Below are 27468 nucleotides of genomic sequence, written 5' to 3'. Positions count from 1 at the left end.
GGACTGAGATGCCCTCTGTCTGGTGGACAGAGATTTCCAGTGAGGGAACCAAAGCCAGAGTGAGGAAACCAGAGGGCAGAAGCTATCCCTTCCTCAGTCCTCAAGGGCAGTGGGGGCACCCAAGAAGACGGCAAAAATGGAGATGCAGGAAGCTCTCCCCAGTCCCACCCCCACCTGCTTACAAGGTTGTCAATGCGGGGTCACCTGGGCAGGTCTCTCCATCATCTGGTCCCATTTGTCTCACTGGAGAATGAGATTTCTCTGAAGTTGGCTTGGATGTAATACATCCCCTGAAAGCGTTAGTCACTCAGTTGTGTCTCTTTGCAACCCCAAAGATGGTAGCCCACTACACTCTTCTGTCCATGGGATTCTCCAGGCAAGAATACTGGAGTGGGCTGCCCTTTCCTTCTCCAGGGGATCTTCCCAACCCAGGGGATTGAACTGGGATCTCCTGCATTGCAGGCAGATTCTTTACCATCTGAGGCACCAGGAAAGCCCTAGGATATTCCCGGCGTCAGTGCTTTAGAAGATGATCATCAGGAAGGCCTGGGACAAGAAGCTTCCCTCTTGTTCTGTCCACTAGCTGTCTCTAGGGAGTGCTCACAGGGCTCACAGGGGACAGAGAATCCCCACTAGTCCCTCACAAGAGCCCGCAGCCACCCTGAGCTCTGTCCCAGACCATCAGCATCTGAGCAGGGTGAGGATCCCTGTCAAACGGAGAAAGAGATCAGGAGAAGTGGCTACTCCCCTGCTGAGCCCAACTTTTCATTAAAACAGGAGCGTGGAAGGGAAAACTGCTGATGTGTTACCCCACTGAGGGAAGCTGCAAGGCTCGGCGGTGGGAATGAATAATTCTGTCCCCTCTCCAGACTAACAGCCCAGCCCCTATCACTGCACCCGCGCACACTTACCCATCCCACCTTATGCCTCTGAGTGTCTTCCCTCTCTGACACTCAGCTCTGGTCTCCTCTGTTTTAAACCAGCAAGCTCTTTACAAGCGCTTCCTCTCCCTCAACAACTCTCTCACCCCCGCAAGGCCAGAGACACCTGAAGAAGGTAAACACTTCAAAAAGGAGGCAGTGAAAGCATCGTGGGAAAAGGAACCCAGGGTGCTGCCTGCCTCCTCGTGTCTGCTCTCTTGGGACCCCACTGACCATCCCCCAAGTGCCACTACTCTCAGGCAAGTCTGCCTTCCTCATGCTTGTCCCCTGCTTTCTTGTCACATTTGGGCTGGCCCTGCCAGGGAGTTCAGGGGCTAAGGGAGGACTCCTGCAGACTGGGCAAGTCCAAATTTTTGCTGGGGGTGAAGACATGGGACAGCCCAGGCTGTGGCACCTGGGACAGCCCATGCTGCCCAACCAGCCGGCCCTTCCCAGCCAGCTGGCAGCTCAGCAATGCTGTTATCTCGCCCCACTGAGCCAGTGTGACAGCAGCCATCCATCACCCAGCTCCAGCATGCGTGCCCTAGGAAGCACGTCCATTCCCCTCAGTACCTGCAGATCAGGGAATGGTGAGCAGGTAGAAGGGAGAGGTAAGCAAAGTGCTGGGAGGGATCAGAAGAGGTAGATGTGACTCCCCAAAGGAAGAGACAGGAGCGGTGTTGGGAAGGCAGGGGCAATTGAGAAGGTCCTTGAAGGTGGCACAGAGTATCGGTAGATGGATTAAACAGGTGCAATATCACAAAAGCAGAAAAAATAGCATGCTCAATAACTGGACACCTATTACCTGCCCTTCAAGCCTCCATCTTCCCCGTTTCCCCAATAGCAGCTCTATTTCTTTGAGGATCTCCTGCTGATCCATATTCAGTCATGTGGTTTTGGGGGAAATGACCCCCCCCCCCCTTCCCAGCTCTGGAAGTAGGCCTTGATTGACTTAAACCAATTGTCTTTTCTTCCCTGGCTGGAGAATGATTTGGGAGAGGCATGGGAGCTGGTGAATGAAGTTTTTTCCTAAATGGTGTGGGGCAAGGATGCAGGGGCTGGGCTGCTGCACCCATTCTGTTGCCAGACAGGGAGAGTATGGAGTTGTTGGGGGCTGCCCTGAGGAGGCCAAGGATGTCACCAACACCAGAGAAGGCAGAGCAGAGAAACGGAGAGAGTAGTTCCAAAGTGACATTGCTTGAGTCAATGGACCAAACCTTCCCCAAGGTCAGCCACACTTCTGGGCTTTCCAGTTGCAAGAGTCAATAACATCCACTGACTGTTTAGGTATTGAGTTGAGTTTTCTGTCATATTATAATCAAAAGATTCTTAACTGAGACTCCAGTTTGGTTGGAGTATAGGAAGAATAAAAAGAGAGTAAATGATAGAACTGGCAAGATAGATCAGGAACATTTTACCAATGGATTGAATGACAGGTTTATTTCCATAGGCACTGGGGACTCATGGGGCCCAAGTAGATCACACTGGGTTCCCAGATCCTAAAGTACCCTCTAAATTGGCCTCACAAATCCCTATTTCCTACCTCTCCAGCCCCCTTCCGCCAGAGTTAAGCCGCAGAATCAGGTTTGTAAGAAGCATAATCTATTCATCCTCCACTGCCACCTTTCCTGGAACAAGCTCTGGGGACGTCAGTGGAAGCCTATGGTGTGGGGTGTCCTCACCTGGGAGAATGGAGGCTCCACAGGGAAAATGTTTGCTTCATCCCCTAATGTGTTGCCAGCATCTAAAACTGACACACAGTAGGTAGGTGCCCAATGAATCTTGGCAAATGGATCAATGATTTCTCTGGAGATGGCAGAGGAGGGTAGCAGAAGCTGGAGAGGCAGGGCCCGAAAGCCAGCCAAGAAACCGCATGGGACTGTCCATGGTGCTGAAATCCTTGCTGCGCCCAGGACCGCTATCCGTGGTGCTAAAACAGAGCTCACAGCTAGCTTACTCGGTCCATCCACAGTGACTTGGAAAAGGCTCAAAGAATCTTAGGAACCACAGTGAGGAAGAAGACTCCAAAATCTTGCCTCCCCATGCTAATCCTAGTCCCCCAAGACCTTCTGCACAAGATAGATAACCTGGCACAGACCCAAGAAGGCCTGTTCCTTGATGGTGACCCTGTCCCCAGTGCAGATATCAGTCCGTCCTCATGTGGCCAAGCTCTCTAGGGCTGTGGCTCCCTGAAAGGTTTGAACATCAGCCTCTATTCAGCCAGTCTCTGCTGGGGACCCAGGGAGAGGCAGCCAGGCAGAGACGGACTCTGGGCAGGCAGCTGGGGAGAGAAGCCACAATGCCAACAGCATTGACTGGAAGGTCTGGCAGGAGACTCTAGTCCTCACTGGCTCATGGGCACTGCCAGGCAAGGCACCTGTGCTAGGAGACAGTACACAGAGGAGGATGGTGAGTACTGTGTAATGACAGGTGAGATGACAGGGACAAGCTAGAGACACAGGTCAGCAGTGAGAATGAAATTCTGGGAGTGGGGCTAAGGAACTCAAGGGATGGAGTTTATAGGGGGTGCAGAACAGTAATGGAGGTGATGGACTGGGGAGGAAGTAAAGGGAGTTTCAGAACAGAGGTGGACTGGTGAGAGAGGAACAAGCTAGTCCTAAACACAGACTCCCTCCCTCCCTCTCTCTCTCACACACACAGGGACAGTATTGTTAGATCTGGCCCAGGCATTTGGCTCTGCTGGGGACTTTCTCTCTGACATCATCCCCACAGTGCAGAGACCTCCTAACATTCTAATTTTGCCCAAGAACTACACTGATTCTGCTATCCATGAACCTATCTAAACCCTTCTGGAAGCAATTTGTATTTCCAGCCTGTATCACCTCTAGGGAAAATGATTTTCAAAGTTTATTCCCTGCTGAGTGCAGCAGGATTTCCTGTTATCGGTTTTAAACTTCCCTCTCTTGCGTTTTGGTGGGGGGTGAGGAATGGAGAGGGGTTCATTCTTTCAGGCTGGGATTTAGTGAAGGAGCTGTATTCCCTCCTCTATGCCCTTTCTGATTTTATAGATTTCTACCATATTCCCTCTTAGCCTCTCTCTGTACACTGAAGGTGTCCCGGGTGGGCTAGAATGATTTTATATGACAGTTTCCTTCTCATCACAACTCTCTCAATAACAACCACTCACAGTCGCACTGAACTTACAGTTACCTACACATCATCAACTGGGTGAGATCTCAGTCTCTCCCACTCTGTGAAGGCGGCCCCCAGGGATCATTACCTGCATTTCACAGAGGTACAAACTGAGGGTCAAGGAAAGAAATAAATTTCCCAGACTATGTGAGTCTGTAACCCAGGGTCCCCTCAGTCTTGGGCTGGTGCTCCCCAAAGGAGACAGGACCACAAGCACACAGAGTGCTGGATGCTCATATACCTCACTCGTGTGTTGGGAGCAGAGGATATTTTTGGCTCACTTCAAATTCCCTTCCCAACCATATCCAGGCTTCTATTGCCCTTCTGGGTCCCTCTTTAGGAAAGATGCTTCAAATACCCTCCACTAGACACCATCCACATCATTTTCCCCAAACAGAAATTTGCTGGCCATTCTCTGCCCAGCCTGTTGCCTGTCAAGATATGAGTTTCCTAAAGCTTATCCCTCATCAGCCTGGCATGTTACTTCTACCCAGGAGAGTTTAGATTTAACTGCAAACTTGGTGATTTCACTGTACACATTCTCTTCCAGATCTTTTATTTAAATGTTAAAAAAAAAAAGATTAGCTCCAATTCTTGGCCGAGTGCATGTTACACTTTTCTATCCAGAAGACTGTTTTTTCATTCAGACCTTTTGTTTCCCTTCTTTGTCAGCTTTTTATCAATGATAAAACAGTTGCTTCAAATTCCAGATGAATCCGGTTTTTGGACACACTTATATGTGGAACTCACACTCCAGAACACTTAGGATACATGCAACTGGAGAACACACACACACACACACATACCGTTTATCATGGCACTTATTTACACTGATGCTGGTACCTCTACACTTAGGCTCAGGCTCAGAAGTATCTACCCTGCCCCCACATACTTCCCTCCGCACTCACTCGCACACCTGCACATTGAGGAGGAACTTGGCGCTGCTCTTTGAGAAACCCAGTGATTTCATATGTTTGACAGGAGGGAAGGGGATGGAGCCAGGCAGGGAAATGCCAACACATAAGAGAAATTGGATCAGAGGCCCCGGAGCATCTGGAAATGTTGGGAGGGGATCAGGGAAATTCCTGAAATTTGGACCAGGGTGCTTAGAGAATCCTGGATGAAGACCTCTTTCAGCCACAGGCAGGGTGCCCAGCTGCCTCCACCTGGGAGCGTTCTTGTGAGTCTCATACACTGAGTATGCAGTGGACCAGGCAGGCAGCCGCCGTTCACACTGAGAAGAGCAGGTAGCCCCTGAACTGGCCTTGTGGAGCAGGCCTCCCTGCATTCCAAGCATGCATAAAGGCACCTTCACCCATGGGCACACACTTGTTCAATCACATCAATGCTGATGTCCAGGTGTGCAAACCAACCCTGGCCACAGGCACCATTCCCAGGCTCACATGAGGCACAAGAACATCTGTCACTCCAACCACGCCACCCTGAGATCACCTCTCTCCCTGGTCACAGTGCCTGCAGAGTGCAAGGGTGGCCCACAGTACCAGGAGGGGACTTGGAACTACTCAATGTTTTCATGAGAAGTGGCTGCCACCTGAAATCCCCAACAGGTGATAATTCCCAGCCTAGAGAGTCATGTGAGCACCAACCAGGGCCCAGAGCACCTCCATCGACCTCTCACACTGCACTGTCTTGGAGCTGTCGCCTGTCACAGGGTGGGCCCAGCCTGCCAGCCACTCTGGCCCCACTACAGGAACAGAGCACACCGAGGTGGTCCCCGCTGGGGCCCTCATAGCATCCATGTGGCTCCTCAGAGAACTGGGAGGGACACTGGCAAATTGAATTGTATTTAGGGAACCATCTCCCAGCACCTGGGGACAGCTTCTCCTGTGGAGGGGAGGGTGCGGGAGCTCAGACTCCTGCAGGGGTGTAGGCAGAGGGCAAGAGGGTGGGAGGCACTCACATGCCGGGATAGATATGTCTCTAAGCGGGCAGAGCCCTGTTCCCCTCTGCCTCTGCGCTGCTGCTTGGGAGTTCTGAAGTCAAATCCCTCTTGTTCTCTTTTTCGTCCTCTCCTGGCATTTTTCTTCCCCTCAGGGTCCTTTGAGGAGAAGGCTCCATAGAAAGATCTTTAAATGAATGGCCCCTCCTGGGCTCTGGGGAATATATTAGAGTTCTGAAGAGATGGCCAAAACGGGGGAAGTAATCCAGGGAAGACAGGAGACATATCGGGCAGGACGGCCTGCTAATGCCAGCCATGCATCTCGGCAGGGCTGGGGAGCTGTGGGTCACTTCTCATAGGCAGTCAGGACAGGCCCTGAGAGAAGGAGGGAGGAGAGGGGGGACCCATTATCTCAGCTCATTCTTTGTTCTCCTCCGCACTCCCAACAACGTGCAATTATTTCATTTCTTCATTTGTTCACTGGCTTGTGGCCCATCTCCTCCACCAGAACATTGGCTCTGGGAGGGTGTGGGTACGGCTCTGCCCTACTTCCCAGCATCCCCGGGGTCTGGATCAGACCCGCCCCCACCCCCCAGTGGAGGTGATGCTCAACAATCATTCGTTGAAGACATGAGTTGAGAAATGAACAAATGAGTGGGTGAGTGAACAAATTAATGAGCAAATTCACCCAGGGCAGATTCGCACTCAGTCTGCACCCGAACCTATCTGGAGACGAAGCCAGGCCCCTGAGGCTGCCCAGAGTAAGCCCCACTCAAGTCCATGGGCATGACCTGAAAACTCTCTCAAGTCAGGCTCCTTCCTACTCAGCTGTCCCTGCTGCTCCCTGGGCCTTAACCAACTGCGTGTCCTCCAGGCGGGAGTGGCCACCTCTTGTGCTATCCCATGCTTGGCGCCAGGCAGAGAAGAGATCTACAGAAGCATGAGTCTCCGCAGAGGCCAGCCCCGTGCAGACCCCTGATGCTCCTCTCACACCTCCTCTGTCCAGGCGGTGACAAGCCCTGCCTGTCCACCTTCACTGTGGCTGGAACTCTGCTGAGTCTGGGGTGCAGGGCTTGTCAGCCCTCATCTGGACTGTCTTGGTACTGGGCTTTGCTCCCTCACCCACTGATCTGCCACCGGGCCACCATGATCCTGATCACGTGGTTTCCTGGACTGAGTCTCCAGCAGCTTCCCCACTATCTCTGGGATGGCTGGAGGAGAGACTCCTCAGTGTGGCATGGGGGCCCTTGCACAATGTGGACTCAACTTCTCTTCACAACCTCAACTTCTGCCACTATCACCATAGCAACAGCAAGGACAGCAGCTAACAGGTCCGAGCTCTCATCACACACTCTGCCCTGAGCTGCATGCGTGGCTTATTTGACCCTCTCACGATAGCATCATATAGGATAGGTGATTGCTGTCCCCATTGTACAGATGGGAAAATGAGGTGGAACGAAAGCAACCAAGTGACTTGCTCCAGGTTGAACGGCAATGTTACAACAAGAATTATTATTAGAGCTAAAACGTCTGGAGCCTGAACTCTATTCCTGGCGCTGTTCCAAGCATTCCACAACTGCTACTCCACATAGCGTTCAGACCAGCCCTCTGAAATCACACTGCCAGCCAAACACTTGACTTGTCCATGCCTCGGTTTCCATGGCTGTAAAACGGGGAGCATCATGACAGCACCTCCTCAGAGGTCTGTTGTGAAGCTTCGATGAGACAATGTATAAAGATGTTTAGCACAAAACAGGCTGGTTTCTGAGCAGCGCTGTGCCACAGCGTGCTTTGGGAAGATGCAGGCACAGCAGTGGGGGTGGGCTGGGTGAGGGCAGGATGGGGGAGGACGTCTGCCAGGAGGTGGCAGTCAGACTCTGGGGGTCTTAGGGGGCGGAGGAGGAGAAGGTGCAAGATTGCAGGGTTGTGGGGAGGGCTGGCTCTGGGCAGCACAGGAGTCCAAGATGGTACCCAGGGCACTGATCTCACGTGGCTGGAGGATATTTTAGGGAGACAGGCCCATGTGCCAGCCCCGGCCCATCACTGGCATGGCTTCCAGGAAGTGGAAAGAGGGGCTGACACAAGGTTTGCCCTCCAGGGGATGCAGCCCTTAGGACACTCTTGAGCACTCCTGGGCTTTGATGCAAGGACCCCTGCTGTGTCTCCGTAGAAGGTGATGGACAACACCCTGGCATTGGAGACCCAGCCCCAGGGATGGGGAGAAGGAGCCTCAGGGGGACTCCATGCCAGCTGACTGGAGTTGCCAGCTGCAGTCCCATAAATCGCACCCTGGCCCAGGCTGGCAGTCCATTAACATGAAAGATTTTATCGCATTTTACAACCTCCCTGTCTTGTACGGCGACAGCAGGTAATTAAAACAATAATTGTTTTCTGATGTTGCTTCTGCTGAACGATAAAAGCTTCCAGTTATTTTCCTTTCACTGGGGTGGGTGGGGGAGGGGCCTGCTGATCTAGGGGTATGGGGGTGGGGTGCAGGACCACATAAGTTTGGGAGGTGCACAAGTAGGACAAAGGGTCCCTGTGTGACCCCCCCGGAGTGAAGCCTGCAGGAGCCTGATTTCCACTTGGCCAGGCTCTGAGCGTGTCCTGTCACACACACAGGCCAGTGCACATGTCCCCTGTTCATGCCCAGACCTCAGTTGCCCCGGGAGTTGCTCTGGAGAGGGCCACCCTGCTTGGAAGCCCCTGGGAGGGAAGCAGAGCGTCCCTGGTCAAGAAGACGGGCAGAAGCTGGGTCCCTGGAGGAGCTAGTCTGTCCACAGCCCTAGGGAACCCTCAGTGGCTCCCATTCACTCAGAGAGGGAGGCACGGACAGGCTCTCAAGAGTGGGGATGATGAGGAAGTCGAGGGCCAGAGGCTTGTGGGTGCCAGCCCTAGTGCTGATGAACTTGTACCCAGGTGCCTGGAAGCCTGGCACAGCAGAGGTGACTTGCCTGAGAGGGCTGGTGTCCTTCAAGTCCCATACAGAGCTTGACTCGAGGCTAACAGGATGCACAGCACAGTGAGGGGTCTTTTGTGCCCCCTGAACTATCATCTATCCTCCCCTTTCCCATCCCTCCATCCGTCCACCCACCCATTTACCCACCCCTTCATTTGTCCACCCATCTGTCCTCTCTCCTGCCTGTCTATCCATCTGACACGTTCTGACCTTCTACTTAGTGCCAGCAATACTCCAGCCTCACGGGACACAGTGAGCAGTGGGCGGGCCACAGCCCCTGGAGAATGTTATGTCCTAACATAAGGGTGGAAGTAGAAAAGAAGTACGCAAGCCAATAAAGAGGGTCCTCCAATGCGGATAAGTGCCACAAAAAGCTAAGTCGGTGGCAGGCTGCTACTTGAGGTTAGGGGCCTGGTTTCCACCTCCTGGTCCTGAGACTTGCTCCTTCCTTGCCACCTCCAGCCTCACACCCAGGAAACCCAAGGTGGGTACGGGTGGGTGTGGGACAGTGACTGGTGTGATCTCTGCTTGTATCTATGAATGACGTCACACCTGGGGGCTCCCCCCCGCAACAGCCCCCTAGGCCTGCAGTCGACACCCTAATGCTTTAAAACAAATACTTCTTAATCACTAAAAATTGAAATGATTTCATGTGAAAATGTTAATGTATTCGGAATCACAGCCACGCACTGCGTCTGACAAATTAGCACCCAGCCCGCCGCATTGTTTGTAGCTGCATTTATCCCTGTGACGAGACACACACACAAAACGGAGCACAGGGGCGGCAAGGGCAGCTCCCCACTGGGGGCGTGTGTGGAGGAAGGAGGCGGGGGTGGGGGGAGATCGAGCACGGGAGGGCAGAGAGAGGCCTGGCCCTTCCCTGGCAGCCTGCCTGACCCACTGCAGGGCCAAGTGCCCCCTCTAGCTGTCCCAATCCCCCGACTTGCCCTTTGAGGCCAGTCCTGGGCTGTGTAACCCACACCAGGCAGGGTTGGCTGGCCTGGCGGCAGCCTGATGAACATAAACATGAATTCAGGCTACTGGCAAAGCTGGGCACCAGGAGAGGAGAAAAACAATTTTTGTAAGAATTTAATGATTTCAAAAATAAGCCTAAGTATGTGGAAAACTGGAACCCTCATGCATTGCTGGTAGAAATACAAAATGGTGCAGTGCTGAGGAAAACAGTCTGGTGATTCCTCAAGAAATTAGACCTAGAATTACCATATGACCCAGCAAATTCCACTCCTGGGTATATACCCAAGAGAACTAAAAACGGGTGTTTAAACAAATACTCGCACACAAATGTTCAGAGCAGCGTTATTCACAAGAGCCCCAACACTGGAAACAACCCAAATGTCCATCAGCCAACGATAATGGATAAACGAAATGCCATCTATCCATACAATGGAACGTTAATTAGTCATAAAAAGAAATGACGCACTGATACATGCTACTACCTGCATGAACCTCAGAATCATGCTAAGTCAGAGAGGCCAGAGAGTAAAGGACACACATGGTATGATTCCATTCTCATGAAATACCCAGAATAGACAAATCTGTAGTGACAGAAAGCAAGCTGGGGTTCGCTGGGGGCTGGGGAGAGGGGGGAATGGGGGAGTGACAGCTAATGGGGTCTCCCCCGGGGCTGATAAAAATGTTTTGGAATTAGATAGAAGTGATGGCTGCATAACATTGTGAATGTACTAAATTGTGCACTTTAAAATGGCTTATTTTATGTTATTTGAATTTTACCTCGATTCTCTATATAATAAAGTACTCAAGAAGGGTGTGATTCTCGACCGCATTGGACTTCCCTAGCTCATTTTAGAGAGTCATATCTGATACTGGGAGGCAGTGGGGACTGCAGGCCTTGAGACAGCAAGGTGGTGTGAAGGGACCTGTCCTACTTTCTCCCCACATCCTCCGTCCTCCCCACCCTCACTCAGCTCCTGCTCTCTATTCTAAGGCCTTGGGTCCAGCACCAATGCAGCCCAGGCCCAGGTCATCCTCCCTATTTCTCAGATGAGGCAGAGGGTGGGCCCCCTGAACTAAGAGCAGCCTGGGACTCAAGTCTCCTGACTCCCAGTCCAGGGTGATGTGCAACCAGCCCAGGCCTGGGCTCTCCTGATCTGCCTTCAGAGGGACTTTAACCACTCAGCTCCTCTGACTGCACCTTTCGGGAAGCTGAGGGGGCACACGGCACAAATGAGCACAGAGACAAGTCCCACTTCTCTCCACCCAGCTCCACACTTCCCTGTGCCAGGATCACAGTGCACCTCCACAAGTCATGCTCTTCCCAGCTTTGAGGTGCTGCCCACATGGCTGGCTCTTTCTTGTCATTAGGGTCTCAGCTCACGATCACCTCCTTGGAGAGGCCTGACCATCCAGGCTAATATGCCAGCCAACGCGCCTGCATCTAGCTCACCCAGGGTCACGGGTCACATGGCCCTCTCTGCCTGCCTTCCCAATCCTGGAAAGCATTCCTCATTATCTGAGTCTGTCTACTTTTTATGAGCGTGGTGATGGAGCTCGCCTTGTTCAGTGGCTATCTGTAGGTCCGCAGTAGGTCCACATCACTGCTTCCTTAAGGACTGATGTGTTTGCATCTTCACTCAGCCCTGTCCCCAATCCATCCTCTCAACTTTCCTCAAAAGCTCCCTGGGGCCCTCGGCCTTCTGCCCAACCCCCTGGCACAGATCTGTGCTCAGAGGGGCTGGGGCTGGGACCTGGCCTGCGGTGGCTGCGTGTGACTCAGGCAGTCACCTCCCCTCTGAGGCTGCCTGCATAAAGCTGTGCGCAAGAGCTTTGCAAGCGTTGAGCAATCTCAACCATCCAGCCCCTGATCCCTGTGCCCAGGCTCCTGCTCTGCAGCCCTCAAGGATCCCTTTCTGGCTTCTAATGTCCTTCTCTTGAAGCTCTTCAGATTCCAAGTGGCCATTACTCCCTGCCAACCAGACCTGTCCCTTTCCCTAAGGCTGGTTCATGCTTGGGCACAGGAACTCAGGCACCAATTTCTGGTGCCATTTGCTCATGAGCATGTGCGCGCACGCTTTCCAGGCCTCGTCTGCAGGGGCTTTCCCTGCAGCCCTCCTCGCAGCTGCCACTCCGTCCTCAAAACTTTAAAACTCCTCCCTGGACTCCTGGGCTCTCTCTGTAGCCTCTTTCTGGCTTCCTCAGAATCACTCTCCCAATCCTCCATTTCCATCTCAGCCACAGCCATTCCCCAGTCACCCCTTACAACAGGACTCGAGCTCACTGTGACCAGCTCCTTCTGAACAGGCCTTGAATCTCCACTTCCTGCCATCCATGCCCCTCAAAGCTCCCGTCCCTGGTTTCCCATAAGCTTTTAGACTCTTCCACCTGACTGGCTGCTGCCACCTCTGCTGAACAGGTGAAATCTAAGGCCCCAAATGCAGGCTCTAGTGTCGGAAGGGAGAGGAGGAAGGCTTCCGCACAACTTCTTGGTGTGCTGGGGTGAGAATGCAGCCTCAAGGTGCCTGGGGGCAGGGGTGCATAAGACAGGGGTGTACACTGGTCAAGGAGGTAGCCAGGTCCCAGCCCCTCCCTACCCAGGAAAATGGGCTTTCAGTGCCCAGATCCAGCTTTTCAAGGGAATCCCCAAATCTGGACTTGTATATGAACTTACTATTGTCTAGAATGTTCTGTCTGCCATGTGAGTTTGCCATGCCCTGCACACTGCCACCCAGCCACCTCTGGGTGGGTACTTTGTCCTCCTGAGACCTGGTGCTAGGGTCCCTTCAGATACAGGACATTGAAATCCAGCCAAGCTGGCATAAGCCTAAAGCAGGGAGCTCTTGGTTCAAGTGCTGGGAAGGCTGGTGGGGGGAGCTCACAGGACTGAGGGAAAAGCTGTGGGCTCCTGAGTCTCTGGGGCCACCAGACAGCTCCCTCTCCTGCCTGTCTCTGTGTGTTGGCCTTACTCCCCTCTGCAGCCAGGCTCTCTCCATACAAGGGGGAAATGGCTGCCACTGGTCCAACATCTCTGCTTGCATCTTCACAGCTGCCGATCCCAGAGGGAAAAAGGAGGGCTCCTCCACTGCCAGGTGGGAAAAACCATGGGAAGGATCCTGATTGGCTTAGGCCAGGTTCCAGGGCCTCTATGGACCAATCACCATGCCTAAGATCTCCACTAGGATTTGCCAGCCTGGTCAGGTGTTTTCTAGGAGGAGGGTGGGGCCCCCTGATTGACAGTCCCACCAGGACCTCTCCAAGGTGTTGGAGAGGTCACCTAGAGAAGAGTGCTATGCTGGTGACGTGTGTTGAGTAGTCAAAACAATGAGCACCAAAGAAACGACAAAATTCCACGAGGTGAGGTCATCCCTCCCGAGAGCCAAGTTCCCAAAGGCAAGGCGCTTCTCAAAAGAGTGGGGCTGAGGGTGGAGGCCAAGTCAGTTCCAAAGTCCACCCTTTCCCCTTTACTGTGGGACTTCACCAGGGCCACCTGCTACCACTCCACAGTCTCCCTGACAGGTCCCAACAGAGTCTGTTTCAACAGCCCCACCAATGGGGAGCCCCTGCCTGCCAAGGCCAGTTGTCACTGCTCATTAGGAAGGTCTTTCTCAGCCTCTCATGTCTGACCTGCTGGTCTTGACCCTACCCTCTAAGGCTATACAGAACAAAGCAAATCCACTTCTCCCTCCTGCCTTCAGTGCCTTGCATTACACAGGACCGCCCCATCACTGCCCTGACCTTTTGAGGACCTCTCTCCCAGGACATGACTTTGTCTCTCCCTCGGTTAACCCATTGGATCTGCCAGCCCTGACCACCCTGGTCACACTTTCTTTGCTTCACCTGACTAGAACCAGTTTCTGTTGCTTGTGGCCAAAGTCCCTGACTGATGTCCATGCTCTAGGCAGGGCCTGGCAGGGTGAAGCTCACAGCTCTATAAGGCCCTCTTGCAGCTTCTCCCCTGTTGAGGCTCCCCGTCCCTGTTCTGCTTCTGACATCATTTTCCCAGGCTTGAAAGCTCTGAATCATGCTTGCCTCATTCCCATCCCTCACCCCTACATGCAACATCCAGAGGCTCCTCCCTTCAAACGTCTCCCACATCCATCTCTGACTCCATCCCCACTGCCTGATCCCTGAGAAGGGAGGCCTCGTCATTTCTTGCCTGGATGACCGCTGCAGCCTCCTGGCTGGTCTCCTTGCCTCCAGCCTCTCTCTGCTCTCATCCATCCTCCATGTGCTGCCAGATTAATCTTCCTTAAACACTGCTCACTGCCTGTCACTCCCCAGCTCAACGATGTAGCCAGCCCTGTCGCTCACTGGTCCCCCACAGGCACCGTCTGCTTCAGCCAGGCTGCGCCTCCTGGCTCCCCTGTACACACGCTGTCACCAGGGAACGCCTGTGTGCTCTTTCCCCTCCCTTCCCTGTCTGGCCAGCGCTACCACATGCTAAGGTCTCAGGCAGGGTCCCTCTCCTCCTCTGGCCTTGGGACACCCACAGTTGGGAACAGAGGAAGTGGTGTGGCCAGGGCCAGCCCTGAAGCCACAATCTAGTCTGCAGGTCAGCAGATGGGTTGTCCTTGCCTGGCCTGTCTGGGCTCTTGACTGTTGCTGTGGCCCCCACCACCTCTCTGCTCTGCACGTCCTGGGAACCCACCCTGGCTTCCAGGCTGTTCAGGAGTCACACCTGGTCAAGTCCTCTGGACGAGACATTTCTCCCTACATCCACCTTCCTTCTCAGGCCCCCTCATGAATGCCCATCACCCCCGAAAGAGCACCTTCCCAAGATTCTAGATCTGCAGGGTCCTGCCCCGATGCTCCCTGCCACTGTTGTCAACCAAGAACCTGCTCCCGCTACCACTTACGGGGGTGTCACAGAGGGAGGCCAAGAGTGAGATCCCTGTCACTGTCCACACAGCATCAGCAGCAGCTCCCATTTATAGAACATTCAGCCTGGGTCTGGCATTGGGCTAAGTGTTCCAAACAGAATAACTAATTTAATCCTCACAACCTTAACGAAGTAGAGGCCTTTCATTATCCAGAGTTTCTAGATGAGAAAATCGAGGCACAGAGAGATGAAATCACCTATCTAAGGTCACCCAGTTTAGGATTCTGTTTCAGAGCCCTGACTCTTAACCATCTAGTGCCTGACACCCCATCCTACAGTCCACTGAACAGCTGGGGAGGTCAACGGATCCAGCAGGGAGGTCCCAAGGAGCCACTGTCACTCTCTTTTTCTGACCACTTCTTCATAGGGCTGGGGTGACCAGGGGAAAGCCGTATGCTGAAGCCAGCTCATCCTGGCTTAGGAGAGCCTGTTGTTAGAATTTCTGGAATTTTGCAAGCTGGTCAACATCACATTGGTAGCTTGAAATAGGCCATCGTGGGAGTATTTACACCATAGAAATTGGCAGCTCTGTCCCGCATTTTCCCGGAGAGCCAACTGTTAAACATTCACCAGCACATCACTGCTGGGGAGGGGCGGCTGACCACCCTCTGAAGGGCATCCTAGCCTATGGGTGCCAGGCTTCAGGCAACTCACCCCAAAGACAAGCCCCCTCAGTGCAGCCAGGAGTCTTAAAAGCAAGGGATCTTGAGAGGACTGGGTGGGTCTCAAAGATGGGCCTCTGGCTGTGTGATCTCAAAAGATCTGAAGGAAAGCACTCTCAGAAAGTGTCAGGGCAGTATATTCTAACCAAACATGCCCAACATGGAAAGCTGGCCACCAACCAAGGGCAGTGCCACTGATGAGACCAAGCTGGGAAGCCTACGCTCAGGTCCAGCAGAGGTTTGTGGGAAATGCCAACACAACCTGGGGCAGGGGGGGCTTGGAGGAGGAGGCCCCAGAAAGGGTGGGCCTTCTGACTGGTTGGGAGGTGTTGGGAGGCCTGCCTCTCCACTCCACCATTTTACACCTGAGGACACTGAAGTGGAGAGGCAGGATAAACACTAGTAAGAAAGCACTGAAGGCCAGAGGTGAGATCAGGACAGGCTTAGTGGCTGCTGTGAATGAGCTCAGGCCACTAGGTCCTAATAAACCACAGCCCAGGTCCAGGCACAGGCCTGGAGCAGTCACGGGGCAGATGAGTCAACTGTGGCCGAAGAAGCAAGAAGGCTGTATTTGGTGGATGCGTCAGCTATGTTCTTTGACTGCAAGCAACAGAAATCAATTCTTACAGATTTAAGCAAAAAGGGGGAAGTTCTAGTGAGAAACCAGGTTGCTGAGAGAAGGGGAAAGAGGCTTAAAAAGCACGCTCTGAAGCAGTAAAGGAACCAGGATAGGGAAATTACCAACCCGCCTTACCTGGGCCCTGCTTTCAAGATGAAGGGGCTGAATACTGACCATGCGCGTACCAAAGGAGAGGTCAGAGGGTCCCGGTGGGGCTAGGAATGGAAGCTGGACAGATACAAACCCAACAGTTGTCCACTGCAACAGCCCCATCCTGGTGAACCCGATGCAGACCCCAGGCATGGTTCTGGTAGCGCATCTGAGCCAGCTTCACATGACCAAGGGACACTGGGAGACAAGCTGGGACCCCCAAAGACCCGTCACACCAGACCAGCTTCTCTTATCATAGAGTTACTGCTCTGATAGGTTAGGCCCGGACCGGAGACAGTGTGCCTGGACTTCAGCCAGGTACCTGATAAAATATCTCAAGATCAGCAAATGTAGATGCACAAACCAGGTGATAACAACATTAAAGGGAACGCAAAATCTTTGGAATGGCCAGCATTGTTTTCTAACACAGCTGATTAAATGACTAAGGTTACCCCACAGTTGGGTCTTTACCTTTGAGCCTCAGGCTGTGCCCTTTGAGCTAGTCAGGATTTTTATTAAATACTTGGATAAAATGCACTGATAGCATACTGGTTAATCTGAGGATCGTGTGCCAATCCCTTCTCCCTGGACGAGAAGCTGTGAGTAACAGCCATGGTAAGAGGACAGCGACATAGGTGGCTTGGGCCCAAGCTCTCCTGCGTGACCATAACCACTGGCCGTGGGGACGGGCTCATTCTGACAGCATTTGAGTTGGAACAATGAGGAGAGGCTAGGACTTCTGTTGGATGGCTAAGGGAAGAGAGATTCTCTATTTTTTCCTGGATTGGGCCTGCAAGGATGTAGCTCTGATAATTCCTGGCAGCTATCTTGGGACTGTGAGAGGAAAGGTTTTTGGAGAGTGGCAGCAATACTTCCCTCCCCTGCCAGAGCAGAGATGAGGGGTGAATCCTGGTCATACATTTTCCCTGGATCCAACCATGCCTGAAGCCAGAGCTACCCCTGGCCTTTCAGTTACACGTGGCAAAAAATCCTTCCCTGCTCCCTTTTTTTGCTTAAGCCATTTGGGTTGGGTTTTCCAATATTTGCAACAGACACACTTAGTATCCTATGACAGTCCGTGCCAGGGCATTGTGTCACAGTGGGATGCCCTCCTGGGACTGATATCCAGAGAAGCTAACAAAGACGTCGGAGATAGAGAAGGGGACTTGGAACCTGCTACATGAGGAACAGCTGAGTGGACAGGAGGTGCCTGACCTGGGAAAGGGCAGATGGGGCCTTGTATTAAGTAACTGAAAAGGGAGAATCCACCCACTGTGGCTCCAGAAAGAAAAGTCAAGAGCTATCTGGGGAAGCTTCCCACAAAAGATTCATCTTATGTAAGAAAGTTGTTTTGAACAGTCCCAGCCACCCTGTGTGTGTGTGTGGCCCCGGCTAAGTTGGAAAGCTGACCCGCAGGGATTTTTATAATTAAAATCCTGTGACCTGGACATCCCAGCCCAGGTTTAGAAAGAGCCTGTACCCTGGTGGCAGGGTGGTATGAAGAGGCAGGATGTAGGGGGAAAATGGGCTCTGGGAGACAGGGGATTAGGGCTTCCCAGCTGGAGCAAGTGGTAAAGAATCTGCCTGCCAATGCAGGAGACCTAAGAGACGCAGGTTCGGTCATTGGTCTGGGAAGATCCCCTGGAGGAGGGCATGGCTATCCACTTCAGTATTCTTGGCCTGGAGAACACCAAGGACAGAGGAGCCTGGCTGGCTACAGTTTATAGGATCACAAAACGTCAGACAGGACTGAAGAGATTTAGCACACATGCAGACTTCGGATTAGCCCAAGATCATGCAGAGAAGCAAGGTCCTGTGACTCTCCACTGGGCTTTTAAGTCCATGGGACACCAGACAAGGCCCTGACAGTAAATGGACATATGGGACCCTGTTCTGTCCCCTGCTGGTGTGGGTGGGGGAGGTGAGGCCAAGCAGTAACTAAGTCCCAGCTCTGCCGTTTCTCTAAGGCTCAATGTTCTCATCTAACAAATGGGACCTAACCTCACCTACCTCCTGGGTTGTCCTGCGGATCTGATCACAAGATGCCGGTAGAGTCCAGCACTGGGCAGGTTTCCACCATCACCAAGGTAATTATGACCATAGATGTGACAGTTTCTGATTCCGAAGCCTCCTCCTATTAACGCCCCAGGCTTCCAATCCTCTTAGCAGAAGGAAGAGACACCCGAACCCCATCCTGAAACCCCAGGCCTGCCTAGTATGGCAGCGCGGGACCTCGGGAAGCCGTGCCCTCCCACATCTGGAAAATGAGACGAACCCCAGCGGCGCACGCCTACGGGAGGTGCTCCAGCAATCGCCTCCTCTCCGCCGCGAGGTCAGCCGGGGGGCTCTGGCAGCGCTACCCCCACCAGACCGCCAGAGGGGCCCACTGCCGGGGCCACGTCTCCGGCGATCCGGGAGCAGGCGGCGGGGGTGAGAGCTACAGCCGGGCGAGCGCGGCAACCGAGGAGCCGCAGAGGCCGCCTTGCAGCCGTGCCCGGAGGCTGGACGCCTGCTCCCCGGGCGGCAGCCGAGCGCTCAGCCAGGAACTTGTTAACAGGCCCGGAACAAAGAGCCGCTAATCCGGCGGGCGGCCGCGGGCGGGCTGGCGGGCGGAGGGATCCCGCCCCTTCCCCGCTCGGCCGCCGAGTTTACCGCGCACTCATTACCCCGCGCCGGGCGTGGGCGGGGGCCGGGGCCCAGGCCACGGGGCTGGACTCGCGGTGCCCCTTCTCCCAGGATGGCCCCCGGGGCGCGCCCCTCCCCAGGGCCCGGGCGGGCGCCGCGTCTAATTGCTAATCCCTGGGCTCGGGTTCCCATTGGCTCGGGCACCTGCCGCCCCAGGCCGCTCACGTGCCCCGCAGCTCGCCCGCCCAGCGGGAGGCTTGCCGCTAGCCCCGGACCCCCGCCCGCCGAGCTATCCCGGACAACGTGGTGGGGGTTGTTTGGGAAGAGGGGAAGGCTCCGGTCACGCTGGGCCGATAAGGAATCATTCCTACCTGCCAGTGCCCGTCATCCCCCTTTTTTATTTTGGTGGGGGAGGGGGACAGAAGGGCTGGAAAGATGCGGATATGGGAAAAACCAACAGCCCCTCAACTCCATCTGGTCTGTGCTCCAGTAAGGAGGGTCTAAATCGGGGTGTATCTCCCTGCAGGCTCTGGGCTAAACCTCCTGGGGTGGGGCACGGGGAGTCGCACCCGCCACCCTGGCTGGAGAGGTCTACGGTGGGGGTGGGTTACAGGGCCCAGAGCTCCCTCTCCAAGGGTCAGTCTAGACTGACTGCCCCTCCCCAGACCTCAGCCAGGCATTCGCCTGGAGCTCAAGGTGACCCCGAGCCTTCCAGAGGGACACAGCTGTGACATCCTGGCGTGGGGAGGGGCCTGAATCTGGGGGACTCACCCATCAGGACACTGGCCCTTGGTGCTCTCACTGTGGACAGGCAGGGAGTTGAGTCCCCTTTCCCATCTAAGTGGGACCTCAGATATGCCCTTTGTGGTCTACTCTGGGGAGCAACTGCCACTTAGGCCTCTCCTGATGGCCATGAATCTCCCTGTCTCCTCCATCTCAAACAGGGCTGGGGTGGCCCAGCCAATGACCACTCTCCCTCTGGAGAGAGAGAGGGGCAGGGGGCTTCTGATCACTGCCCTACCCCTATCATCCCTCAAAGAGGGCAGAGAAAAGACAACAGGCCAGCCCCCCATCCCCAGGCCTCTGCCCTCTTTCCTGGACCCCTAGCTGCACCCTCTTCCACAAAGAGGGAGGGCTCCCCCACTCTCTATAGTAGAGGAGAGGAAGGAACAGTGCTCTTTGCCGTATCCGTCACCTCGATTGCTCACATTTATTGAGCACCTCCTGTATGCCAGGATGGACATGCATCAATCTGCCTAATCCATACAAGGACCCTGTGAATTAGGTCCTTTTATAATATTTTGGCTGATTCCCAGATGGTGCTAGTGGTGAAGAACCCGCCTGCCAATGCAGGAGACATAAGAGACACGGGTTCGATCCCTGGGTGGGGAAGATCCCCTGGAGGAGGAAATGGCAGCCCACTCAGCCTGGAGAATCTCATGGACAGAGAAGCCTGGTGGGCTACAGTCCTTGAGGTCACACAGAGTTAGACACGACTGAAGCAACTTAGCACGCATGCACACAAGATATTTTAGAGACAAGAAATGAAGGAGTACAGGGAGGAGCTACATCCACGGCCAGGACTAGGGTGGGGCAGAGGGTGTCGAGAACACAGATGTAAGGAAGTCTTTGCTCTCAGGGTCATACCCTGCACTTGCACGACTTAAATCTTGCATCCTAGGCCCCTCCCTTGCCTCACCCTCGTGGGGAGCCCTGGCCCAAACCCAGACCCCAGAGCCTGCCAACTCAACTACCCTACCACCTTCGACACATGCCTGGGGTTCTGGCTCCCAGGGGGCCAAAGGCTGTTTGTGGCATCTTCTGTCAGTCCCTGGGAAGTGGGTAGGCCTCAGGCACTGGCACGCTGACCTTCTGGGGATCCTGTGAAGGCCTGTATTTGCCACTGGGGGGGTGTGCAACCAGCTAAACAGGACCTGGCTTCCTTGCCAGGGCCCTGGAACTCCCAGCTCCCACCTCTATGTCACAGTCACCTTCGGCCCTGCTGCAACAGCCACCTGGTTCCAAGGCAACACAGGCAGCTGCTGCCAGCGTGGTTGGTGGCTTTGGCAGGTGCTGGTCAGGTGTGAACAGTTCCTGGGGGAACCTGCTGCTGAGTGCACAGTCTATCTTGGGCTCAGGAGGCAGCCTCTCTGGGCATAGCCCCCAGTAGTTATCTAGCCCAGCCCATTAGCATACAGAGGAAGACAGCCCAGAGACGTTAAGTGGTTTGTCCAGGGTCACACAGCAATCCAATGGCAGAGTCTGAACCAGAATTGAATTGCATCTAGGGTGCCCACCCCTGCTTTGCTGCTATGTTCTGTGTGTCAGAGCTGGTCACCACAGATCCAGGACAAACTAGGCCCAAATCATCATCTTCACAGAACCTCCAAAGTTCTTTGCACCCTGGGGGGACTGGTGTTTGAATCAAGTGTCTGAAGCAGGTGCCCTGCAAGGGGTGGTATGAGTATAGATGAGGTGGGGTGGGTAGGAGGCTTCTTCCAACTAGAAGCAATGACTTCTCCCAGGGGCAGCAAGAAGTGAAACAGTTTATAGAGATGGTCTTCTCTCTTATGTATGAGGTTGGAGCCTGACACAGCTTAAGACCCCACCCTGTCCTAACTCACATCCCTTCAAATGCCAGGGAAAATGGAGGAAGGAGGCACACAGGTACCCACTCCATGTTGGGGTCCACCTGGGCGCTCAGTGTTGCCCATCAACTCGTTACTCTAACCTGAGGGAGCAGAGGTGACCCCATTCTCCAAAGGTGGGAACAGGCTGGGGAGAAAAAATTTTCTCATCCAAGGTCAGGTGGCTTAGACTGAAACCTGGGCTGTCCTGTCTGCCTCCAAAGCCCTGCCCTTTCCACTCTACCTTACAGGCTCCCCAGAGGCAGGAAAGCAAGTAAAAGTAAAGTCGTTCAGCCGTGTGCGACTCTGCAAACCTATGGACTGTAGCATGTCAGGCTCCTCCAGCCATGGGATTTTCCAGGCAAGAATACTGAGTGGGTGGCTATTTCCTTCTCCAGGGGATCTTCTTGACCCAGGGATGGAACTCAGGTCTCCCACATTGCAGGCAGACTCTTTACCATCTGAGCCACCAGGGAATCACAGGAGGACCCTTCAATGCCACTTTCATGGGAGCAGACAAGGGGAATGGAGAGCTGGGTCAGCAGAATTGACTGCAGGAAGCTGGGTGCCCATCCGGGTGGTGAGGAGGGTTGGGGCCCAGGGGCTGGGCTCTGCTGGATCTGGGAACTGGGAGCCCTGCTTGGTGCTCAATGAACCTCCAGTCTTGGTGTCAACGCCAGCCCTGAGCATTGGAGTGGGGCCCGAGGAAAAGGCCACTCAGACAGATGGTCAGGGTCAGTATGGGTACTACCAGAGGGGGGTGCCCCTCAGCCCCACCTTCCAGGGGCTGGAGTTAGCAGGTCTGGGGCCCAGAATTACATTATTCACATGAGAAGACACCCACCTGGAAACATCTATGCCTGGGAGGGCTGGGGCAGGCAAGGTTCCTGTTCCACAGACATGGGCGCACCTGTGAGGGACCCACAACATACAGGCTCCAGGGAGCCACCTGTGTGGGGGCGTCAGCTAGCTGGTCCTGGCCCTGGACAGGAGCCATCGCCGGCCTCCATGGAGCAGGGCAGTCTGTGTTTAGGCACAGGGATGGCTGTGAGGCGGGTGGACGAGGAGAGCTGCGAGGGCACAGAGCAAACTTCTCCCCACTCCCCAGCCACAGCGCCCATCCCACTGCCCCCTTGTCTAGCCAGAGAACTCAAACTCAAGCAGAGGAAATAAAGAGAGAAATCAGCATTTGACTGGCTGTGACTCGGAGCATGTTGGGGGCTGAGAACAGGGTCATGGTGCCATTGACAATGGCAATACTTGTGGGAAGCCTTGGCACGAGTGAGGAGGTGCCTCCCCGCCCCAGATGCCTCTGGCAGCTGCCCCAGGCCACTCCAGGGCTAAAGAGTCAGTGCCTCTGTCCTGGAGCCCACTTGGCGCTTACCGGTGGGCCCTGGCCCCCTCACGGGTCTTAGGAGGAGTGGGGGAGGCCTCTTGGAGGGGGCTAGATTGAAGCTGGAGGCTGAGAAGAGCACAGCACAGTGGGGACTGGCAGCCGCAGCGAGGGCTTGGCCTGGCCCTGACCAGAATTTGAGGATGCCGGGGTATAGGATGGGGACCGTGGCTGGCTGGCGGGGGGAGGGGGCACCACGTTTTGCAAGGCATGGGAAGTACAGTGGGTGGAAGCCAGAGCTTGTCTGGGAGTGTGGATGGCCGGAGCCAGGTCCTAACCTGCCAACATGTCTGCCCAGGGATGTGTGTGCTGCAGGTGTTTCCCTAGGGGCTCCTGGGCTGGGGGTTCAGACTTTACCTGCTGCCACTGGGGTGCCACAGAAGGCGTTCTCGTGCTTTCTAGCCTGGGCACCGGCAGCATCAGTCTAGGTGGAGGATGCAGAGGAGGGAGGGAGTGAGGGGTGGCCAAGGCACCAGCCCAGGTGAGAAAGGTGAGGGGGAAAGGGCTGGGGTGGGGAGGGGCAAAGGAGGAGCGGGACATGAGCAAAGTCACAAGTCGGGCTGAGCTGGAGGACCTGGTGACAGATTAGACATGAAGCGTGAAGGAGAAGGTTAGAGCCAAGAGAGGCTCCAAGGTTTCCCGCCTCAGGCTGGGGGAAAGGGGGAGGGGGCCTGGGAGGATGGACTGCAGGAGAGGGCTGGCCTGGAAAGAGCAGGTCTGGGCATGTGCACGAAATAATGTGTGTGTGCATGCATGCGTGTGCATGTGTGTGTGTGTGTGTGTGTGTGTGCCTGTACACTTGTTCTCAGGAGGCAGCCAAGCCCAGCACTAGGGTCCTTGCCTGGAGAAATCCCTCATACCTGGCTCAGGGCAGCTTCTGCCTCTGAGACTTCATGGCTTCAGTCTGCAGGTCTGGGGCCCAGAGCAGCGCGAGGCAAGAGAAAGGGTTGTGAGACAGGGGAGTCCTGGCCCCTGGGCATGCATGCTAAGTCACTTCAGTAATGTCCAACTCTTTGTGATCCCACGGACTGTAGCCCACCAGGCTCCTCTGTCCCTGGGGATTATCCAGGCAAGAATACTGGAGTGGGTTGCCATGCTCTTCTCCAGGGGATCTTCCCCACCCAGGAATCAAACTTGTGTCTCTTATATCTCCTCCACTGGCAGGTGAGTTCTTTACCACTAGCGCTACCTGGGAAGTCCCCTGGCCCCTGGCTAAGGCCAAAGTTGGCTGCTCCTAGGAACCAGGTCCATCAGTGCGTCTAGGTTGGGGGTCTGGTACCTGCATCAGTGCCAGTCCCCAAGCTCCTAAAGGAATTTCCTCCCAGCACAGGGCAGGAGAAGCAGGAGGGCCAGAGGACCAGCCCTCTCCTGTGGGTGCCTGGGGGGCCGCCAAAGAGCAGACCCCCCTCCCAAGGCATGGTGAGTGAGAGCAGAGTATCTCTTAGCCCTGAAGAATGAAGACCCCCTCCCAGCAACCAATGACCCCAGCTGATGGGGGGTGGAAAGTGGGTCTGGATCAACCCTTTAGGTGGGAGAGGGGCTGAGGAAGTGACCACGGCTCAGGGATGCCCCTCAGCACCCCCCCCTTTCAGGAGGTCCAGTTCCCCGTGGGCCCCTCCCCTCAGGAGTGCAGAGATCTGAGATCAGGAAGCCGGCAGGTGTGTTCAGCCCACGGGCGGGGAGGCAGGTGCCAGCTGTGTGAGCGGGTATGAATGGGAAAAGCCTGTGAGACAGGTGGTTTCTGCGTGTGGGGGCACAGAGAGGACCTGCCTGGGTGAGTGTGCCAAGGGACAGGCTTTAGACAGAGGGTGGGCACCTGGCCTGGGGAGCAGGAGGCTCTGATCCTGCTGGCCCCCGGCGCCCCCTGCAGCCTGGCTGGCTGTCCCTCCCTCAGACCCATTTTTCACTGGCTGCTGTTGCCAAGGAGCTGAATGGACGATGCGGGAGGAGCCAGGGTCAGCGCAGGGCCAGCATGCTGGGCACATGTGCCCAGAACCTGTGGGGGCCAGCAGTAAAGGGGCCCGAAATGACAAGAAGGACCCTGTGCCCTTCAGCAGCCCCTCACACAGGCCTGAGGGTTGATGCCGGAGGCAGGCTCTGCTCCAGGGCAGCCCTGCGGCACTGGTGCCCACCCGCCAGGGCCCTGGGCAACCTTGCACGAGGCCCCGACAGGTGCCCCATGGCCCTGGGATGCGCTTCCTGGACTCTATGTCCTCCTGAGGGATCCACGGAGCACCCCCCGGGGCTGCGGCACCCGGACTCACCAGTACCCATCACCCTCTCATCTACACATGCTCACCTGTGCCACTGCTCACAACCATCACACACGTGCAGCAGGCCTGCCACCACACACGCTCATCTGGCCACACACATACCCGGGCTGCACACATCGCCAGCCCCCGTCGTCACCAGGGCACACATGCCAGCCCAGAGCCCTCACACGTGCTCATGGGGGCGACATGCAGATATGACCACGCAACCTTCCCGCATGCATCTGACTCAGTAAACAAGCCCTGGGCCCCTACGGGGTATCTAGCAACACCTCCCCCCGTGCGCGGGGCATGAACACCCCCCAGCTCACCACAGTCAGTGGCTCAACCCGTGCCCCCTGAGTAATGCACACATACTCCTAACAAGCACGTGTGTGCAACAGGAACACACACCCAGTGGTAGTGCAATCTCCCAGATGCGGAGGGGAGGTCATGGGCAGAGGGGTTTGTTAAAGTGAGGATTCGGTGGGGGGATGCTGGGGGGATGGAAAAGGAGAGTGGATGGGGGGAGGGAGGGAAGACTGAAGGGGGCAGGGTGGGGAGGGCGGCTAGCCAGTGGATGCAGGATGCACTACGCAGAGGCCCTTGGAGGAAACGGACATCGGCCTCAATCATCAGGCTGCTTTCCGAGCTTTCACTCATTCCTCTCCAGTCAGTCTGGCTTCCTCTCTCAGGAACCCTAGTGCTCCCTTCTGACACCTCTGGGATTAACAATGGCCTGGCCAGGCTCAGCGGCAGCCCCCAGGGTCTCAGGGCTGCAAGAATCGAGAATTGCTAGGGCAAGCTCCATGCCCCCCTGATCACACAAATGACCCCCTCCCGTCCATATAGGTGCTCAGCTCTGCTAAGTGCAGGGGGGCGGGCAGCCATCAGGAGGCCCCAACAACTCAGCCTAGGTGGAAGGAAGCTCGGGGAGAGCAGACAAAGGAGGCAGGGGAACTCCTCCCACCCCCAGGAGTGGGCTGAGGGCTGAGTTATGGGGCAGGTGAGGGTGGCCAAAGGGACACGAGGGGAGGGAGAAGGGTTGTGCAGAGAAACAGAGTGGGGAGAGCGGTAGAGCTTCCCCGGACACAACTCTGGCCCCTATGCACCAGGAAGGCCAGGAGCCACAGTGCCGGCCCGGGGCCCTGGTGCGTCCACTGTGCAGGACTGCAGGGGCTCGGGGGCTGGGGTATGCGCCTCCACGCCTGAGTGTGCGCCTGTGCGAGAGTGTGAGGCGGGGACAGAGGAGGACACTGTGTTCCGGACGTGGGCAGCGGCCAGGTGCCAAGCTGGGAATTGTGAGTAGCTGTTTGGGGCAGATGCTGCCGGGAAACGGTATCTTAAACCCCGTCCTCAATTTCCTGGGCACTTGGGATGTGGTCAAAACCCTCTCACCGGCTAACCGGCCAAGCCAGACTCCCCGGGGCTTTGATCTAAACCCCCAACCCTGCGCTGGGGCCGGGCAACCAGCAAACTTCCCCCGCCTAGAGGCGTGGGGCGTCTACACTCGCCAGCCCCACGCGCTGACAGCTGCTCCTGGACTTGGCAGAACCCAGGCTTCCGGGGAAGCGCGCGGGGAAGCTGCGCAGCAGCGACAGGCGGCCCCCGCGTCCCGCCTCGCAAAGTTTGGCCTCGGGGGGCTCCCAACCCGGTCCAGCAGCGCGGGTCAGAAGACCCCTAGAGCAGCGAGCATTCGCGCGCACGGTCCCCCGCAAGCCTTCCCAGAGCGCGCGCGTGACTCACCTGAACCGCGGAGCCAGGCGGCGAGGACTATGCCCAGGAGCGCTGGCCACAGGCCGGACCGGACGGCCATGGCCGCGGGCAGGCGGGCGGGCCGGGCGCGGGGCCCCGCGGACAGGAGGGCGCCTTTCAGCGCCTCAGCCCAGAGCCACGGCCCCGGACACCCCCGGGGCCCATGCCAGCGGACTGCGCTGCCTCCGGGCGGCCGGCTGCGGGGCGCACGCGGCGCGTGCCTCCCCTGGGCACCGGGAGCGCAGCAATGCAGCCGGGGCGGAGCGCAGCGCCAGCCGCGCCGCGCACAGAGCCAGCCGCCGCGCGGAGCCCGCAGCCGGGGAGCGGGCCGGCGGGCGCCGCAAAACCCGGACTGGAGCGACGGAGCTGGGCGGCGTCAGGGCGGGGCGGGGGAAGGAAGGAGGGGCCCAGCAGCCCCGCGCCGCGCGAACGGGCCACCCCCAGCTCTGGGGATCCCTCTCGGCGTTGCCCGAGGCTCCCCCAGGGAGAGGCTGGGGTGGTGGGCGGGAGGCCTCCCACCTCCCTGCGCGATCTCCAGGGACCGGCCAAAAGTCTGAAACCCGGAGTGGATCGATTCTCCGGATCCGGGTTCTCCCGGGCCC

General features: G+C 56.0%; 1 protein-coding gene across 1 annotated transcript in view; it reads right to left on the bottom strand.

The window, feature by feature from the left end:
* The window catches only part of UNC5A (unc-5 netrin receptor A), a 63423-nt gene extending 36496 nt beyond the window's left edge, over positions 1-26927 (bottom strand). Inside the window, exon 1 of the mRNA XM_052643875.1 lies at positions 26858-26927. Coding sequence (XP_052499835.1) covers positions 26858-26927 — 70 coding nt within the window. The remainder of the gene's footprint in view (positions 1-26857) is intronic.
* Positions 26928-27468: the final 541 nt, after the last annotated feature.

Source organism: Budorcas taxicolor, chromosome 7, assembly GCF_023091745.1.
Source record: "Budorcas taxicolor isolate Tak-1 chromosome 7, Takin1.1, whole genome shotgun sequence".
Classification (NCBI taxonomy): Eukaryota; Metazoa; Chordata; class Mammalia; order Artiodactyla; family Bovidae; genus Budorcas; species Budorcas taxicolor.
The sequence above is the reverse complement of the archived record's forward strand: the minus strand, read 5'-3'. Positions and strand labels throughout refer to the sequence as shown.